Source organism: Chelonia mydas, chromosome 11 (assembly GCF_015237465.2).
Source record: "Chelonia mydas isolate rCheMyd1 chromosome 11, rCheMyd1.pri.v2, whole genome shotgun sequence".
Lineage (NCBI taxonomy): Eukaryota > Metazoa > Chordata > Testudines > Cheloniidae > Chelonia > Chelonia mydas.
In genome coordinates, this window is record NC_051251.2 from 61,948,026 (window position 1) to 61,968,542 (window position 20,517).

The following is a 20,517-nucleotide window of genomic DNA, read 5'->3' on the forward strand; positions in this document are numbered from 1 at the left end:
TATCGCGATCACTTCAGCAAGAAGAAGAAGGGAGCTAGGGCCCCTAATGGCACACTGGCCGCATTCTACATTCCATAAAGACACAGTGATCCTAAGAGCACACCCTAAATTTATACCTAAAGTAGCCCCCTCATTTCATTTAAAGCAACCCATTTACTTACCTATGTTTTTTCCGAAACTGCACGCTGATGCCAGGGAGGCATCTCTTCACACTGTCGACATCTGTAGAGTTCTGGCCTTCTACCTAGAAAAAACAAAGACATTTAGAAAATCGTCACGTCTCTTTCTATCAGTCACAGAGCGATGGAAGGGTAAGGCCATCTCTAAACAAAGACTATCTACGTGGATTTCTGGCTATATCCATCTGTGCTATCATCAGAGCAACATCCCAGCTCCAGTTGGGGTTCGTACGCACTCCACCAGAGCTCTATCGACGTCAGTACATTTCTCAATAATGTACCCATCGTAGACGTTTGCAGGGCGGCTACCTGGGCCTTGGCCCATGTGTTTACCAAACATTATGCCCTGGAACAACATTCCTCTGCCAACACTCAGTTCGGACTCTCAGTGCTATCCACATCAATGAAGATACTCTGAAACCCCATCTTCCATTGAGGGGTACTACTCCATAGTCACCTAAAATGGAGCACCCACAGGGACACTCCTCGAAGAAGAAGAGAAAGTTACTCACCTCGTGCAGTAACTGAGGTTCTGCGAGATGGTTGTCCACTACCCTCCCTCCTCCCCTCTACTTCGGAGTTTCACACTGACTCTCTGGGGTAGAGAAGGAACTGAGGGACGGCTGGCTGCACAAGCTAAGTAGCTGCCTACCGCGGCCAACCGGGGCACTGCTACTACAAATCTCCGATTACAAGCGCAAGGTGCCAAGACACCTAAAGTGGAGTACCCACAGGGACAACCATCTCGAAGAACCTTTGTTACTGCACAAGGTGAGTAACTGTCTCTTTTGCATGGTCTCCCTGGCCTCCATCATTCCCTTCCTGGATCTGGGTGATGGTATGCCGCCCTCGATTTAAAGGATGCATACTTCCATATTTCCATTTTCCTGGAGCACCAGCACTTCCTCCACTTCGTGTTCGGCCAGTGCTATTTCCAGTTCACGGCAATGCCCTTTGGTCTATCTGAGTGTGTTCACAAAGTGTATAGCACCAGTGCTGCTTACCTGCAACGTTGGGGAGTCCAAATCTACCCGTGCCTCGATGATTGGTTGATAAGGGGCCGGTCCTCAGATCAGATGTGGAGGCATCTCAGTCCGGTCTGTTGCACCTGTTGAGACCTGGGACGACTAATAAACGAGAAAAAGTTAACCCTGACTCCAGTGCAATGCATAGAATTTATCGGGGTGGTACTTGACTCCCCTCGGGTCAGAGTCATTGCTCCTTGAGAATCGATTCCAAGCCCTGGTGGACCTCATCTCATCTCTGCTTGCCCAAATTCTCAACACCGCCCGCACGTGTCTGAGACTGTTAGGTCACATGGCGGCATGCACGTACATGGTCCGGCATGCGCGATTCCACCTCAGACCCCTACAGGCGTGGCTGGTGTCAGTCTGTGTCCCCAATTGGCACAGCATGGACGGAGTGCTCAGGATTCCAGACAGAGTACTGTCGTCTCTCGCCTGGTGGCAAGATCCCTCATCGGTCCTGGAAGGAGTCCCCTTCGTGGTCCCAGTCTCATTGGTGACTCTTGTATCTGACACTTCAAACCTGGGATAGGGAGCCCACCTGGGCAATCTCAGTACGCAAGGTTGTTGATCCAGTCACGATCAGTCCCTGCATATCAATGTCCAGGAACTCAGGGAGGTTCACCTAACCTGCCAGTCCTTTCTGCCTTACATACGAGGCATGGTGGTTCAGATCCTGACAGACAACATGGCCACAGTCTTCTATATCAACAGGCAACATGGAGCCAGGTCATCTGCCCTCTGCCAAGAAGTCCTCCAGCTCTGGGACTTCTGTCTGCAGCACGATGTCAATCTCGTAGCTGCTCGCCTCCCGGGGCCAAGAACTTTTGGGCAGACCGCCTCAGCAGGGCACACTCATCTCGCGAGTGGTCCCTGCACCCGGAGGCGGTCAGTTCTATCTTCCACAAGTGGGGTGGACCTATTTACGTCCAGGCAGAACAGTAAATGCCAAGTTTTCTGCTCATTTCAGGGCATGGACAAAGGATCCCTGTCGGATGCCTTCCTGCTCTCGTGGTTGGGGGTTCTGATATATGCCTTCCCTCGGGTGCTATTGCTGCCCAGGGTCCTCATGAAGACAGGGCAAAGATCATCCTCATAGCGCTGGGACGGCCGTGCTAACACTGGTTCAGCAGTGTTGCCTCTTGGTGGCAACCCCGTTTCAGCTGCCGCGTGGGATGTACTTGTTGTCCCAGAACCACGGCGTTCTTCTGCACCTGAACCTGGCGGTGCTGCATCTGATGGCTTGGCTGCATAAATGTGCAGGTACACCAGTGTTCGGCTGAGGTTCAGTGAGTCTTGTTGGGAAGTAGAAAGCTCTCCATCAGAGCGATCTACATGGTCAAGTGGAAGCGGTTCACCTGCTGGATTGTGGATAAAGGTGTCTGCCCCGAGTGAACTTTGTTGCGGCTCATTCTAGACTGCCTCCTGCATCTCAAGATCCCGGGCTTGTCCCTTTCATCAATCAAGGTCCATTTTGCAGTCATCTCAGCCTTCCACCCGCCGTTCGACGGCAAGTCAGTTTTCGCTTAGGATATCACAGCCAGATTCCTTAAGGGCCTTGAGAGCCTCTACCCATAAGTTAGGGATCCCGTGCCTCCATGGGACTTGAATCTGGTGCTGTCGCAGCTCATGGGTCCCCCCTTCGAGCCTCTGGCTTCTTGCTCCCTCCTTCTCCTTTCCTGGAAGGTTACATTCCTGGTAGCAGTGACGTCAGCCTGCTGGGTATCTGAGATTTGTGCGCTCACCTCAGAACCAGCGTTCCCTCTAATTTTTCCCACCCATGTGTGGAATGAATTTTGTTTTGTGCACCAATAGGGAGGTGAGGTGTGACATAATAAAATTCATGTGGCGGGGGTGGGGTTGAGGGGTTCAGAGTGTGGGAGGGGGCTTAGGGCTGGGGCAGAGGGTTGTGGTGCAGGGGGGTCAGGATCCAGATCACTCTTTTTTAGTGACCTATCCTCTTAAGTATTTACCACTCCCCTATTATTTGTGTCATTTGCAAACTTTACCAGGAGTGCTTTGTTTTCTTCCAGGTGGCTGATAAAAATTTTAAATAGCGTAGGGCCGAGAACTGATCCAGTTAGAAACACATGTACGTGATTCCCTGTTTACAATTATGTTTTGAGACCTATCAGCCAGTTTTTAATATATTTAATGTGTGCCATGTTAATTTAGTATCTTTTTAGTTTCTTAATCAAAATGTCATGTAGTACCAAGTCAGATGTCTTTCAGAATCATAAATATATTTCCTCAACACTATTACCTTTATCAGTCAAAGTTGAAATCTTACTTAAAAAAAAAAAAAGAGAGAACTTAGTTTTGACAGGATCTATTTTCCTTAAATCCATTTTGACTGGCATTATTTATATTACCCTCTTTTAAGTCTTTATTTATCGAGCTGCATATTAGCTATTCCATTATTTTGTCCAGGATCAAAGACAGTCTGACAGGCTTGTAATTACCTGGGTTGTGCCATTTACCCTTTTAAAATATTGGCACAACATTAGCTTTCTTTCAGTCCCCTGGAACTTCCACAGTGTTCCAAGACTTATTAAAAATCAACATTAATGGTCCAGAGAGCTCCTCAGTCAGCTCTTTTAAAACTCTTGGATGCAAATTATCTGGACTTGCTAATTTTAAGACTGTTGAAGGTTAGTAGTTGCTTTTTAGCGTCCTCCTGAATCACTCTTGAAATGGAAGGTATTCATCATCATAGGATAAAAATACATTATATGTATTTTGAAAAAAGCCAAACAAACAGAAATATATATCAAACACTTCCTCCTTTTCTGCATTATTATTGACAGTTCTGCAGCATCTATCTAGTTGCATTGTCTAGTCCTTTTGTTCTAGATATGCATAAACTACAACTTATTGTCTTTAACTCTGCTGGCCATAGATTTCTCCTTGTGTCCTTTTGCTCCTCTTACCAATTTTCTACAGTTCTAGCTTCTAATTTATATTAATTATTTTTTCCATTTCTGTGTATTTTTTTATTTTTGACTGCTGCTTTCACTTCATTGCTAAGCAAGGTTTTTTGTTTGTTTGTTTGTGTTTTAAATACCAGTATAGCCTTCTTTCTCAATTGTGGAGTTGTGGGTTTTTTTGAGCATCCAGTAAAATATTCTTAAATATTTCCTGATTATTGTTCAGATTTTTCTTTTTAAATTATTTCTTCCAGCTGATTTGGCCTATAATTGTTTTCAACTTAGAGACCTGGCCCTTTTAAAGCACCAAGTATCCATATGACTGGTTTGGACTGTATTCTGTTTGCACATAACAGATGTAATCAAGCCTTGAGCACTTGGACCTAGGCAGCTACTAATTTTTTAGATCTGTGATTAATTCCTCTTTATCTGTCAAGATAAGGTCTAATATATAATTCCATTTTATTAGAAGTGACACTTTTCGAATTAGGAAATTGTCATCTATAATATTTTAAAATTCCAAGAACGTTTTACTATTGGCAGCATGAGAAATCCAGAACATGTCACTCAGATTGAATCCTCCATTTTATTCCTTACACATTATAGATAGATTATAGATAGATTCTTAAGGGAGCACTGCAGACTTTTATATACAGTATTAGATTATAGATAGATTCTTAAGGGAGCCAGTCATACAGTTCTCTAGTGTGATTTGGTGAACTGTAGCAGACACCAGCCAGTACCCCATCTTGTGCTTTATTTGTTAGAACATTGATCCATAAGCATTCAAAATCATCTGCTTCTGAGTCATCAGTGACTCAGAAACGGGTAATGCCATTTTTGACAAGAAGTCAAGTTACGTTACTTGTAAGTGTTCACCAATGTGAGTAAGGGTTGTACTATCCAGAGCTTATAAGCATATACTTAAGAGTTTTGCTTACCAGTAGAGGGCAGATTTCTCCTGCAGTAAGATTTTACTTTGTAAAAATCCTCTTCTTACGCAGTGTTTCAGACATTGAAATGTATCAAGTATTGATAATTGTTTAATGTTTTAACTCACTTTTCATATTTTCTTAAAACTTTCACTCATTATAACAATGAAGACCCAAGTAAATACATTATTTCCATTCCTTATTTTTAGACTATATTCATCTTAGTTTCTATTTCTGGAACTTCTCTGGTATTTTATAATGTACTGTCAGTATAGCTCTCTGTATTCAAATATTTTAATGAAGAATGAAACACAAAAATACTGTTTTCACTTTCCACTTCCAGAAAATTCTTTCAGCTTGTTAAGGATAAAATATATGCTAGTGCGAAAGGGTTCCCTAAGGAAAAACCTCAAAACCTACTTTATTGGTGCTGGTGTATACCATTTAAGCCCTGTGTTTGGTGCTGCATGAGGTGATTTGCTAAAAGAGCAATTGCACAGGTAGGGTCCCCTGCCAACCCTATGTGGTGTGGGAAGTGGGGATCCCAGCACTGGCTGTGCATAGGCCACTGGGGACGGTGATGTTCAAATAGGCCACAGGAGTGGGCCATGGGATCAGTGATTACACAAATCAAATGGCTTATCACCTTGTGCAAGTGGAGTGGATGGGCTGCAGCTGCTCTTTGAATCAAAGCTGATAGGGTGAAATCCACCATCTCTATGCATTTCATCTGTAATTAACTGAATGACTTGTGTGAGGCAAAAATAGCATCAGTCTGAATGAAAAGAAAAAATTGGTATACAGTTTACCAATATAATGTGGTGTAACAGCTTTCAGAGATTATTTGTATAATGTTTAGTTTGAAAAGTAAAGTAACTGGCTGTTTAGATAAAACTGTTAAATAGTTGTAATTTTTAAATTTCCTTCTGTAAGGGGCTCCTGGCATGTCTGTTAGAGTCCAGGGAGTCTTTGTTTTACTCTCCCTGATTCAGGATGGTATTTAAGCATGAGCCTGGCTTTAAGCATGTGAGTACTAACTCAGTTGCTTAGAGTTTGGCACATGAACCCTCTTGTCTCTCAGTCTCACATCGTCTACTATGCTTGAGAATGAGGCGTAGATAAGACCTTTTGGGGAACCTCATAATATGACTCTTTAGTAGCAAGACCTGTTGCTATTAAGCAATATTAGCTGAAATTCGTGAGAACTTTTTCATGGAAAAGTTTTAGCTGGTTTGTTTTGTGCAGATTTTGAGTTCATTGTACATGACATTTTGAAGACGCAAATTTCCCTTTTTGCAGATCATATTGTAAAATACAATTGTAACTTCACAATTTTGTTGAGTCTCAATCATCTTTGGCAAGTTTGACTTGTTGGCAGAAGGGATTGATAGACCAATATACAGAAAGTCACAAGCACATTTATTATAATATTCAAAAAACTTCAAAAACATTTGTCTGCTACACATGCAACATATATCCACAAAAAGAAAGAAAATGAAAAGTTAAGCCCTCTAACAATATATATTCTCTATTTCTCCACCCTCAAACACTCACTCACCATTATCTTAACGCAGATAAAGCACTGCAAGCTTAACTCTGCTCTGTTTTCACCCTTCTGCGCATACCCGATCCTAGTAGTTGTGGATCTTTGGTGCTGTAAGTAGGTTATATTGTGAAAGGATAAGTTGGTAAAGAGTTGTATGTAGAATGACAATTAGAGGGTGGCATCTTCTTGGTGTCAGAGTTCAGGTTGTGGTGCACTGTCAGTGGTGAATGGTATTTAAATGGTCAGGTTTAAACATGACAATTAGGGTACAGTTCTGAGCTCTCATTTATAAGTTTGAGCTCTAGAGAAAAACTCATGTTAGCCCCAATTATGTCTTTTTAAAAATTTAACTATTTAAACTCTTAAAAAGTTTTAAGAGCCTGTTTCATGGCTGAACAGTTTTTACTAAAATGTTTTGTATGTGTACATGTTAAATGTTATTGAGCCTGGCACAGGCTTTCATTTAATTCCACAGAAGCATAGACTTCAGGAGGCATGCTGTGATCTGAAAAGACCATTTTTTTGTGATTTCTCCCTTAGCATGTGTTAAGATTATTCGTTTTCCACGTTTGCTGAAACAAATCTAATTTCTTTTAAATTTTTTCTTTTAGTTCAAAAAACATCGTTCTTCCCATGCGTACACAAACAACTTTGCAAAATCTGTGGTAAACCTTGTAGATGCTGTAAGTATCATGGTTCCTGAAAACTATATCACTGAGTTGATTATTTAAGTCATTATATGGAAAGCTGGCTTTACAGACGTTAGGATGAAAATAAATGCAATCAGCACTTGTTAAATGGTTGAAAAATAATTTTAAAGTTTCACTGCAGAGGACTGACTTGGGCTGCTATGTAGAAAGGTTTCTATCCGTAAGAAACCACAGATCTATTCTTGGTATTTTCTCAAAGCTTGCAGCTGCCACAAATTTGCGCTCTGGGGGAACTCAGAACTGTGAAGGAGCTTTCCACGAGTCACTGTTGAATAGTTAGATTTAATCAAGCTTTGAGATATATAGATAGATAATCTATCTCTGTCTAATACTGTATATAAAAGTCTGCAGTGCTCCTACCTGCCACAAGTAGGCAATGCTGTGAACAAAGCTCATGGAAAATACAAATATCTGATGGGGGTATAACAGAAGCGTGTGAATAAGCATTTTCATTTCAGTGATATAAAAAGCCTCTTGTGAAGGAACATCTTTATAAGTGAGAGGGATGGAGGGCATTTAACAGAATTCACGTGACTAGTACATATACATGTAATAAGAAATGAACTAGTTTTGTATGAAACATATTCTATAAACTGAAAACAAAACTGGAGATAAAATATATGCTCTCTATCTCTCCCAGTTATACATATAGCTACCGCACACAGTTTTGGGGTTATGTGGCATACTGAAGGAAGAATAGATCTGTGTGTTGATTTGACACCTTCTTAAAGGAAAACATTCTCACGTCTGAATAGTATCAGTGTTTTCCCCTTAAAAGCTCATATTTAGATCTATTTGGCCACGTTTTGCCTTTGTATTTGCCTGTAATGGAAACCAGTAGGAACCATGAAAGTACTCTGAAACTAATCCAGTTTCAGCTATCAGTTCTGAATCAACATGACTTTTTGTATCTTGTCAGTAAATTCAGGAAAAGGAAGCACATCCAGACTTAATAAGACTTTCTGCTCCAACACACAAAAGAAGGGCTGAGAATCATCAGCCCCATCTTGCAGTAGCCAGTGTGGAAGTGCAGCAGGACTGCTACTGCAGGACATTAGCAGGCATAGTAGCCATTACTAAGGCTACGATTTAGTCATGGGTATTTTAGTAAAAGGCGTGGACCGGTCACGGGCAATAAAGAAAAATTCATGGCCGTGTCCTGTTCACGACTTATACTATAAATACCCCTGACTAAATCTTGGGAGTGGGAACACTGCTGGAGGGGCTGAGGAGCCACTGCTCAGGGGGGAAAGGGCCAGTGGCACCAGGTGCCAGGGGCTTCCGAGCAGCAGCTGCTCTGGCTGCCCCCAAGACCACTGTTGGGGAGGGGTGGGGGGGCCACTGCTTGGGGGAGGGCAGTGGCACCAGCTGCCGGGGGTAGCCACGGGACTGCTGCCAGGGGCTGCCCGAGCAGCGGCTGCTCCAGCTGCCCCTTTGACTGCTGCTCAGGTGGTCCAATGGCCCAGGGCCACCCAAGCAGTGGCCAGTGCGGCTGGTCCCGGGGCTGCTCCAGCAACGGACGGTGTTTCTGTCCCTGGGGCCACCTGAGCAGCTGGCCGCTGCATAAGTCGTGGAGGTCGTGGGAAGTCATGGAATCCATGGCTTCTGTGACCTCTGTGACAGACACAGAGCCCTACCCATTACAAACTTAAAAAGCAACTTTTGTAGATCTGTACAATTTGTTGACCCACCAGACGCTCCCGCAGAGTAGGTGACTGCAGAGCTGAATTCTGCAATACGAAGGGGTCTGTGGAACTATTACTACATTAATGCTCTTTATACCAGCACTGCCCACAGTAGTACCATACTGATGCTGCTGTGTTATGGAGCTTCCATTGACCCCAGGATTTCTCCCAAATATTCTTTTGAATTTGATTAAGCTAATACTTGATACAGGGGACTTCAACACACAACTAGTAGAAGATGCTGTTTAGGAGCCATTTTCTGACATTAAATATTTGCATCTTTTTTTAATTCTGAGAGAATTACTTAATCACTGTGTCAGTAGGCTTGAGATGCTTGTGATGGGTTGTCACCTTTGGGGTGTGAGAGCCCGCTGTGCCCCTCTAAGACACACAGCTGGGCTGGCCCTGCTCACAATGCTTTGGGGACACAGCCAGCCTCACCCAGGCCCTGTTATCACCCAACACAACAGCGGGTGGCGCCACTCACACAAACCTGAGTGTAGCCAGCACACAACAGCCAATTTCCCAGCTCCCGAGGCACACATGCTCCACCCCCACTCCCCAGAGTATAAATACAACATTGTACCGTCTTACACTGCACAGAGATTTGTACAAAGTAAGCTCATAAAGTTCGCCCCTCCCTCAATGTGGCGAGGAAACACAACAGCCCCTGCCCCTTGAGCTAAGATTCCCAAGCGCTTCACTCCAACCATACTGGTTTAGATAAAGCATAAAACAAGTTTATTAACTACAAAAGATCAATTTAAAGTGATTATGAGTGATAGGTAAAAGATCAAAGCAGATTACCTAGTAAATAAACAAAAACGCAAACTAAGCTAACGTACTAGAAGGGTAGGATTTGAATTAACAGTCTTTCACCCTGACTGATGATACAAGCAGGCTTGCAGATTCTCAAGGCACAAGCTGCACTTGCTTTGCAGCTTGGGATCCCCACCCCCGTTCCAAGTCCTTTTCTTTTGGAGCTTCGCTTAGGTGTTCAGTTGTGGGGGAGTGAAGAACAACCAATGATTTCACTCCCTACCTTATATAGCTTTTTCAAATGGCAGGAACCTTTTGTTTCAAACTTGTTTCCGAGACCAGTTTGTGGAAAAATACAGGAGTCCAGAGTCATGTGGTCTGGTTACATCCCTTGCAGAGTCATAGCAGCCATTTCTTACAAGCTGTCTGAAGCATTCTTAGGAAGGCTAAGCTATTCCATAGCCCATTGTCTTTGTTAATGACCCATTAGCACTGACTGGCTTCTTCATTGTTGTACCTGAAAGGCTGGCTGTGGGTGTTTTCCAGAGTAAGCCCATTAGAAATACAGATCCATAGTCAATACTTATGACTTCAGATATAAAATGATACATGAATGCAACATAGGATAATCATATTCAGCAAATCAGAACTTTTCCAATGAGACCTTACATGGCGCATCTTGTACAAAGTGCATCATAATTATGTCATAATCATACAACTATGAAGAATATGGGGTGCAGTGTTACAATGCTAATGCAGAAAACGTGCGGCAAAACTACCGGAATTTCAGCTCCATTGTAAGTTTGTTGTTATGTATGCCAGAACTGTGAGAAGGTGAATTTGTTACACATCAGCACTAGATAATGTAACAGAGCTAGTGCATTCTAGTATCATTGACTATGCAGTACGGTTAGTTGAAGAGTCTCATTGCTGTGCTATCTAACACATCTAAACTTACTTAGGATGCATCTGAACAACAGCTGAGAGGTGTAATTCCTGGTTCAGGTAGACTTACATGCACTAACTCCACTCGAGCTAGCCCACTAAAATTAGCAGTGTAACTGTGGCTGCATGGGTGGCATCTTGGGCTAATTGCCTGAGTACAATCCAACCTGACACCCTGGGTACACACTTGGGCAGTTAGCCCAAGTCTCCACCTGTACTGCCATGTCCACGCTGCTATTTTTAGGCACTAGCTCGAGCAGAGCTAGTGCATGCTATGTAGATATATTCTTAGTAGATATTTGTCCCCAAATTCTTAAATGACAGATGACTATGCAGTCCTTATAGGTGTCAATGTTCATGAATTTAATGTAATTCCAAGAGCATACATGTGCTGTCTGAATTACAGGCAAAAAGTCGATTTTATATGTGTTTAAAAAATGCTAACAAATGATATTACACTCCAAAGGGGATAACAAAGACATAACTTGATTTATTTGAGTATAAAAAACTTTCCATCACAAAGGTCTGAGAGAGAAATTTCTTTGCTATAGATATAATGATTAGTCTCCTGGGGGCTGTAATAGTTTGGGGGGTGTAGGGGCAGTTGGGTGGTGTTTAGTGGTGTAAAATATACAGGAGATCAGACTAGATAATCTGATGGTCCCTCTGGCCTTAAAATCTATGACTGATAGAGGTCATTGTCACTTTCTTATTCAGGTCTAAACATACCAATCTTCTTTTCCAGGTGTTCAAATAATTATTTAAAATTGTGGAATTTCCTTTCTCTCTCTTTTTTGATCTTCAACAAATGCATTATAATCCTGTTACACCCATCCTTTTAATTATTTAACTTATTCAAAGCCACTTCAGCTGATGAGCAGGCCAGATGTAAAATGCTGGTTAGGCTTCTATTCTTTGTATCACAACTTTTTCTTTATGCTAACATAGACATTTGTTAGAACTAGCAGCCTGTATCCATGTACATTTGTTAGACCTGCAATAGAGGTCTTCCTACAGGATGGGGAGCAGGCAGATACCAGATGCAGTGTTGGTATATAATAATGTAAATGCTCTTTATTGATTATAAACCAAACCTTACTCATTCCACATTCACACCCCAAACATATATACTATATATCCCAACACATTCAGCTATAATTTATTTACAGTAAAGAAATGTGATGAATCATATTTGTGGCATATATGTTAGGATTGTTTTGTGCACTTTATATTTCCTCTTGTATTTTTCCCACCAGTTAATTCAGTTCTTTGAGGTTGGTGAATAAAGCTATGAATACAATTGGTAGCAAGACTCTGAGTCAGACTCAGTGGTATTGTGTGGTGCAATTCAGTCCAGTATAGCGTGGAGGAAATACCACCTAATCTTTGATTTTATTTGTTTAATATATTGTACATAAAATGTCATGAAGTATATTGCGTAGTTTTTAAGTGAATACAAATATAATGCATAAAAATATTGAAGTGCCTTGGAATGTTTTTCAGTAATAATGTGAAACAGCCTATAGTTGCAGAGAGAGTCCTATCTGAGCAATCATTTGAAAATATGGACTATTTCTGCATTATTGTATTACACATCCCCACACAAGAGGCACAGAAAGATTAAATATACAGTAGTGACTACATAGGAAAACAAAGGACAGAGGCAAATACAGTTCAACCCAAGAAAATCTCAGAGTTCCTTCCAAGTTAACATTGTAGCTAGCTCTGTGCCTATGTGAGAGTTACTTATGAAGGATGTTGGAGCCAACAGAGCTACTCCTTTTCTGGCCTGACACCAGTCGACTTTCAGGATAGCCATTTGTGCCGGCTTGTATAGGATGGTACAACAATTCCTTTTTCAGCATGCAGGCATGCATAGACATCCTTGTGTAACCACTTGCTCTGTGACTCTTCCGCTAAACCCTAATACTGGTCTTAAATGATACGGAGGAAGGAACTTTTGCTGGCCCTGTGCACCATAGATGAATGTCATCCTCTGATGTCAAGCACCTAGTGGCATTGTTAGACTCCCCAAACGCAGGGATAATTAGGACCAGCGTTCCTCGATCCTCTTCCACACTGGGCAGTAGAATTAAAATGACATAGGGAAAGCTCATCCTGCATCACACTAAAGGTTGCTACAGCCCTTGCACTGGCATTGACTCCCCCAGGCTTTCATAGGAATTCTAGCTAAATCAGCTAGAATGCCTCTGGGAACTCCTGCTGATGAAGAACCCTTCCAAAACATCCCTGCCACCTCGATATGGACTTTGATTGAGCAAGCAGGGTATGACTAGCTTAATCTGTCTGTAAAATATATTGTACTATAATAAATTTTCAGTAGGATGAGTTTTAAAAAGACACAGACTCTATATTTTCTTAAATTGTTTTTCCTTGGTATTTTTACTGTGCTTGATAGAACTCATTTGATCTCTCATTGCTTTCTGTTTTTATTAGTTCTCTTGGTTTTCTCCCTTTTTGCTTGTAGTTAATTTCAGAATAATGATTTTTTCAGTCCGGGAAGTCAGTGAATGTATCTTCAGAAGTATTTTGACCAATTCTGCAGTAAACGATGCTATTGTGTGTCCCTATTCTGGCTGCCAGTGGCCATGCACACCATCCCACCCTTACAAATTAGCACTGATCAGTGCAGGAATAATTTGCACAGTGGGTTTTAGCAAGAGTGTACACCAACTGCTGGATGCATAAATATTCAGGCTCTGTCCACTTTTCCTTTCATGAAGGGCCTGTACCGAGGTGTCTCCATTTATTTTAAAGGGAACCTGAAATGTAGCAGAAAGTTTCCTCCTTGCATTTCCCCTATGGATCCAGGGGGCATGGCTGTGTTTCTTGCTGGAGTGTACTGGTTACTGGCACTTCAAGAGTATCAGGTCCTTACGTGCCCCCTCTCCACTTACTCACGATATCTGTCTGCTTCAGGAAATAGAGTAACTCCCAGCCATCAAACATCAGCTAAGATTTTATTCATCTGGCCTTATTGGATTTCCATATTCTCATGATATTGCTTTTGGCAATCAATAAATCACCCTCTCACAAACGATGGATCATATATACTCTCACTTGGCTCCTTTAGAAAGAACACATTATCACAAGACTTTTCTTGATATGCAATCCCTTCTTGAAAATCTTTTCTGGAAAAAATTAAACTTGTCTGGTTGATCTCTCCTGTCCTTGTGCTCACTGCCTGTTTTCCAACCTGTGTGTTGCCTGCTGACTCCTTTTAGGCATAAACGGGCTGATGTTCCAACAAAAGGGCTAATATAATTGTTGATTTATTCAGTGGATGCACCCATCGTAGCTCAGTAGGCAGAATAGTTATACATTATATTGGACATTCTAGGTGTAATTTGATGAAAAAATTAAAAAGTGTATTTGTAAAAATATATGGTGACTCCTGGAGATGCTCTTTGGTAACTGTTTGTATGCCATATGAATTAAAAATCAATCACTTCAAACATTGCTGATTCTATCTGGGTAGTGAGTCCTCTTCGTGTGTCACCTTGGCCCTGCTTTCTAATTGCAGACAAACAAATGTGAATGAGGAATATAAGCTCCTTTGCAAACTTGCAAGTCTTGAATATGTTATAGAAAATATAGTACTTAAAAACTCTGAATTATATAGAACATTTATTCTATCACTGAAATAAACCTTTGTGAACAAAGATTACTTATATCTTAAAGTTATGTTAATAAATGTTTAGGGCCTGATTCTCATGTACACTTATACCCATTTACCCTGCTTTGACAGGACAAGGTGCCCTTAAAGTTGGTGCAAACAGTATTTATACCACTGTTGCAGTGTAAAGAGGAATTAATGTGGGAGTGAAGTGGTCTTAGTGTAAATGAGAATCAAACTATATATGTGAATTAAAAAGTTTTTGATAGAACTGTTTTGGAGAAAACAGTGCTACTTTCCTTCAAGTTGATTGAGGATTGGTGTGACCTCTTCTTTGGTCATTGAGATCAATCAGTGTGTCTTTAGGAAATTTCTATGGGGAAATGTAGATATTCCTGAGTAGTGATCAGTTACTACAATGATCAGACATAAGAAACAGTAAAGGGGAAAAGTAGGAGGTCAAAATTGGAATTTGTAAAATGCATTTTGTCCTCTAGAATAGTAAATTTAATAAAATAAGATTAGCAGATTGTAGATTTTTAGGCATATCAGCTAACTATTTCCCCATGTTTCCCTCTTTCTTTATCCTCCTTGTCCTTCCGCTGACTCTGACTGGCTAACTGTGCATGTCTGACCCAGTGTTCTACTCCTGTGCCTGTCCTGTCTCTGTCCCCAGATATACAAGGAACAGCTGAACACCAGGGTGGTTTTGGTTGCTGTGGAAACCTGGACAGACAGGGATCGGATTAACATTCGCCCTGACCCTCTGCAGATGCTTCATGACTTCTCCAAATATCGACAGTACTATATCAAACAGCATACTGATGCTGTACACCTACTCTCGTATGTACTATTAGATGATGGTTTAATCCATTAGTTTTTACACATGTAGAATGTCTGCTTGTCTACCAGCCTTCCTCTCTCTTTTATTCTCTGTCTGCACGTCAACCAACCTTTGCCTATAGCTGCCAGTTTCTGTTATTTTAATCTAGTAATAGTCCTGTCTGCAGTGTGCAGCAAGGTATATTACAGGCATACCGATGTGTATTATGAAATTTTGAAGCCTATAGAACTATTATTCACTTGTAAATAGAGCCCAAACATTTACCATAGTGTGCTCTAGCCATATCTTTCATGAAATCTGATTAGATCTTTGATTAGAGTAGATTTGATTGATTTGATAGTTTGCTATCTTAAAAAAAACTACTTGTATATGCAGCTTATTTATCAGGGAACATAGCCCACTAGTCTCCTGAATGTTTTTCTATTGATGACCATGTGATAGTTTTTATATTGTGTATTAGATTATCTTACATAGAGGTTCCCATGGTGGGGCCAGCAGACCTCAAAGACACCCTTGAGGGTCCAAGATGGTGCTGCTAATACTCCTATGGCTGAACTCAGTGCAGCTACAGGATTGAGTAAACATGGCTATTACCGTGCCTGTTATACCAATAAAATAAAAACCAGCAGGATCTTATTAAAGGGGAAAAGGCAAAATTCCACATTTATTGTGAATACAGAAAGAATCATAGTAAGCAGTTAGTTATAGCTATAACATTCCATTCAATTTCATATTTATTCACACATTCATTCATACACACACACATAGGTTCTGCAAGGTTGTTATCATAGTTACCAGCCTTAGAGTTGCTCATGCCAAGCCACTGGCCAGGTGGCCTGGACATGAGGAGGGAGCAGGGCCTTGTCAGATGCACATCTGATGCTCCTGGAAGTTGGTTTGCAGAATCAGACCCCAAAGTTCTCACTTTCTAGAGTCCATTTTTATAGGAATTTCTTCCTATGCCAGTCTATGAGAATTGCTTCATCATGCTGTTGCTGAATCAATCAGCAGATGGCACATTCCTGACTGCCCCGTGCTGCTAGATGTTATCTTGTTCTTTGGTTCTCCCATCCTTGAGGCTGTTGGATGGATTCCAGTCTGCCCTCTGGGGGTCCTCTGGTTATTTCCACTTGACGCCTTCTTCAGCCGATGGACACTGGATTCTTAGGCTGGCGCCTCCCTGATCATTCAGTTGTTATCCACACCAAGCATCCATCCACATACATCCTATATCTCTATTTTAATCACAATTGTTAACAAAGTGAGATGAATACAACAAAAGGGCGGGGAGTCTCTGTGTGCTGTTTCTTTTGTTACAGAGTATTGCTTTGAGTCTCTCTCTGTGTGAGTAGTTGTTGTTACAAAGAATTGCTTTGAGAACAGACTCTGTCTTAGAATGTACTAACGCAATTAGCAGCTTGCAAGTTTCACACATAGAGGGAGAGAAACAGTACCAAAAACCAAGAGACCTCTTAATTAGTAATACCCTGGAATTTAAACTATGGGGAATCAAACTCATTTGTGATTTTAATAAAGAACTTCTTTAATATGATCCAACATGCCCTTGAGGAGGTTTGACCCATCAACCAGCTCTGCAATGTACCATCCTCCTTCCAGTGAGTAGCAGGAGAGAGCAGAACTGAGGGTGCCCTCTACAGGAATGTTCCAGTGACAATATTTTACTCATCCCTATGGCTGCACTGAAATCAGTCATGGAAACTCATGGAGGTGCACATGCTTAAACCGGAAATGAATTTGGCCAGAGAAGCTATGCATTTTGGGGCAAATCCTACCTGCATGTCTGTGGGCACAGAGAGGCCTCTGGCTAGAAAGCTACAATGTTTTCGCTGCACATAGCTGGGGGGAAGAGGAGGATTTGGGGGGGGCTCATAGGGTTGCACATCCGTTATGCAGTTCAGAGCCCAGTTCTGCAGGGGCTCTCTGGTACAACAGTCTGGAGGGGACAGGGTAGGGGAACTGTCCGTATGCACATCCTCAATTTTATTCTCATCTGCTGAAGGCAAATGCTAGGGGTGCAGAAGCTATTCCAGCCAGTAGCTTCCAGTGGCTTTTTCTGCCACTCTACAATCTGGGCAGGGATGGTGTGAATTCCTCCTCCTTACTCACTGATCTCCCTAGCATCCAGTCAAGATAATTGGTCTGGTTGGTGGTGTGTAGATTTACTCCTGTGTTTTTAGTTTTACATTGACTGTAGGAACCATTGCATTTGTTGCAAGCATGGGCATAGATATAACCAAAGGCTTTTAAAGATTTTCTCTAGGCACAACACTTGTATACTTCATTTTTGTGCCAAGGAGGAATAGTTTCCATAGTCTACTAGGGCCCAGTCCTGCAACTATTGTACATCCTACCTTCCTTGACTTAAATGGGAGTTAGGGTTGCCAACTTGGTAATATTTAAAAAATGGACAGTCCAGCAGGAGTGCTTTAACCTCCCCTGACCTGCCTCTTCCCACGTGGCTCTGCCCCTGCCATTTCCTTCCCCTCAAGGCCCTGCCCCCATCCTCTCCTCTTCCTCCTCCCCCCATCACTCGCTACATTTCCCCTCCCCCCCCAGGTCAGGAGGGACTAATCTGCGGGGCTGGGAGCTGCAGCCGCCTGACGCAGGTAGGAGACGGCCCTGGCTGAGTAGGGGCAGGCGTGGGTGATGACTTGATGCCTACCTCACCCGTGGTAACTGGATTTTGTGTGTCCGGTCAGTAGACCTGACTGGACACTCGTGTCCCCTTTTCGACCAGACTTTTCAGTCGAAAACTGGGCATCTGGCCACCCTTAATGGGAGTGTTGTGTGTGCAAGGACTACAGTGGCTTTTTTATTCATGTGAAAAAAATCTTTCTTGTGGAATATGGTGCTATACCATGATTTCTATTGTTTTTTTGTGTTGATTTACTGTAATCACTGCAACAAGGTGGACACTAATTTGTTTTTCATCTATGATGTAATTATTCGTAACAATCTCCTATTTATGAAGCATTTTTGTGTGCATTTTTTATAATTAGACGCTGTGCAGCTCAGTTTCAAGAATTTTATCTTAAAGATAGAATTACTTTTGTAATATTTATCATCGTAGTTCAATGTCCCACCTTTGCTTCAATGATTTTTCTCCTCCTTACAGAATGATTTGAGAGTTGCCAATTTTGGTTGGACTATTCCTGACGGTTTCATCACATACCATAATCTTTAATTAAAGATTAATCTTTAATTCCTGGAGACTCCAGAACAATCCTGAAGGGTTGACAACCCTACTTACGATATTTACAGCAATATGAAAAACAACTTAATAGAACATTAAGCCAGAGCTATTAGAGTTTCACAGTTTCCATTACTCTGCCTCCTTGTATTTATGAATTACAACAGAATATTCATGGCATGATTTCGTAAGATTTGTAATTGTACAAAATGTTATTTACATGGACTTATAAAAGAAATTGCATCCTTTCTAAATATTATACTGTCACTTGCTGAATTGATATATTGTATCTCTTAATTCTGTGTGGTCATGAAATAAAGACACTTGAAATTGTAAAGTATGTACACAAAAGAGGGTTGGGTTAGGGGTCCTGTGATGAGACACTCATCTGAATGTACTGACACTTGTGCAATTGAACTTTCAGATTACATTAATCTGTATTTATATAATATCCCTTAAAAGACAATTAAATGTGAAATATAATAGAAAAACTGATGGTAGCAGTGTAATTGGAACTGAAGGATGAGGTTCCATAGGAGATGAAATAATGGCTGCAGTCTGGTGCACAGAAGATATCGTGTTCTTCAGATTCATTTTTCCTTTGGAAATCTATCCAAGAACCAACAAGGGTTGGCCTTAGCTTGTGACTTCTGATAAGATCCCAGCTCATGGCAGTGTGACAGTGGGCTGCTTGATTTTTTTTTTTTACTGTTGAAGTCATTGAGCAAGGTAACAGGAAAATGAATCATGCCCAGGTCTCCAATATAGTATTGTAGAGCATTAGCATTATGATTCAAGTCAAGGCATCAAGAGCTGTATTGTATATAAAATCATTCAAAATAAAACTTATTTACAAAAAAATCCATTACAAGTAGTTATTGTTATTAGACAGTCAGCAAACCTGGAAAAACAAGTATATTCAAAGGGTCATCTGTCCAAGTACTAATCAGATCCAAAGATGTTTAATGTTACAAAATTTGACATTCCTGTTTGGATTAGCAAGATCTAATTTTTCTTTTAAGAACATCTGATATACTTGCACTTTCTGATTTTTGTTTACAGGTTGAGGGTGGGGCTAAATCTATAGAATAAGTGTCTCCTTGTTGCAAGTTTCATCTAGTTCACTCTTTTGATGTGTTCCATTTTAAAAGTGAATCAGTTACCATTGAGAATTTGTCTCTAAATGAATAGATATTAAATGAATACTAATGCGCACAACATGTATTGTATATATATGGGCATATATGCGCACAACATATATATATGGGAATTTGATCTTTCAGATGACTGAATGGGTGTCCTATTGAACTTTACTGCATGAAATTTCTCATTCAACATCCTATGTATATTTTATTTACTGTATATGCTCGTTCATAAGCTGAATATTTTTGGTAAAAAAGTGACGCATCAAAGAGCGGGGGTCAGCTTATAAACAGGTCTACACCAAAATATGATGATTTTAAACTCTGTGAAATCATTGAATTGAATATCTAATACATGGACGTTTTGTTTACCTGGAGCGTTCACAGGCACGAAGCCCCTCAGCTCCCTGTGGCCGCGGTTTGCCGTTCCTAGGCAATGGGAGCTGCGGGAAGTGGCGCTCCACTTCCTGCAGCTCCCATTGGCTGGGAACGGCGAACCGCGGCCACAGGGAGCTGAGGGGCTTCGTGCCTGTGAACGCTCCAGGTAAACAAAACGTCCCGATCCGCCAGTGGCTTCCCCTGACGGGCCGTTAGCCAAAGTTTGCCAACCCCTGAAATATAGGGTCGGCTTATGAAAAGGTGATACAGTTTTTACTATTTTTACCTATCCATCTTGGGGGGTCGGCTTATAAATGAATGGGCTAATGAACGAGTATATATGGTAATTTTTTTATTTTATTTTATTTATTTATGTTCTTAAGGAATGTGACATTCCACTACAAGAGAAGTAGCTTGAGTTACTTTGGAGGGGTTTGTTCCGTGACCAGAGGAGTTGGAGTGAATGAGGTAACCCTTTCTATTAAAATGTTTTAAATGTACAATTTCCTCTTTATGAATTCACCATTCCTTATATTTGGCACTTTGTTTTAGCCTCTGACTATACCACCAAAAATGCAACAACACTGTTGAAAATCC

General features: G+C 41.4%; 1 protein-coding gene across 14 annotated transcripts in view; it reads left to right on the forward strand.

Annotated features, from left to right (window-relative positions):
* ADAM23 (ADAM metallopeptidase domain 23) overlaps positions 1-20,517 on the forward strand; it is a 175,735-nt gene that overhangs the window by 83,781 nt on the left and 71,437 nt on the right. For all 14 annotated transcript variants that reach the window (XR_005227299.2, XR_006285068.1, XR_006285069.1 and 11 more), the window contains exons 10-12: positions 7,221-7,292; positions 15,022-15,188; positions 20,304-20,388. Coding sequence is in view for 8 of the 14 variants with exons in the window: in XM_037912209.2 (XP_037768137.1) it covers positions 7,221-7,292; positions 15,022-15,188; positions 20,304-20,388 (324 nt within the window). In the remaining 6 variants the exon portion in view is untranslated. The remainder of the gene's footprint in view (positions 1-7,220; positions 7,293-15,021; positions 15,189-20,303; positions 20,389-20,517) is intronic.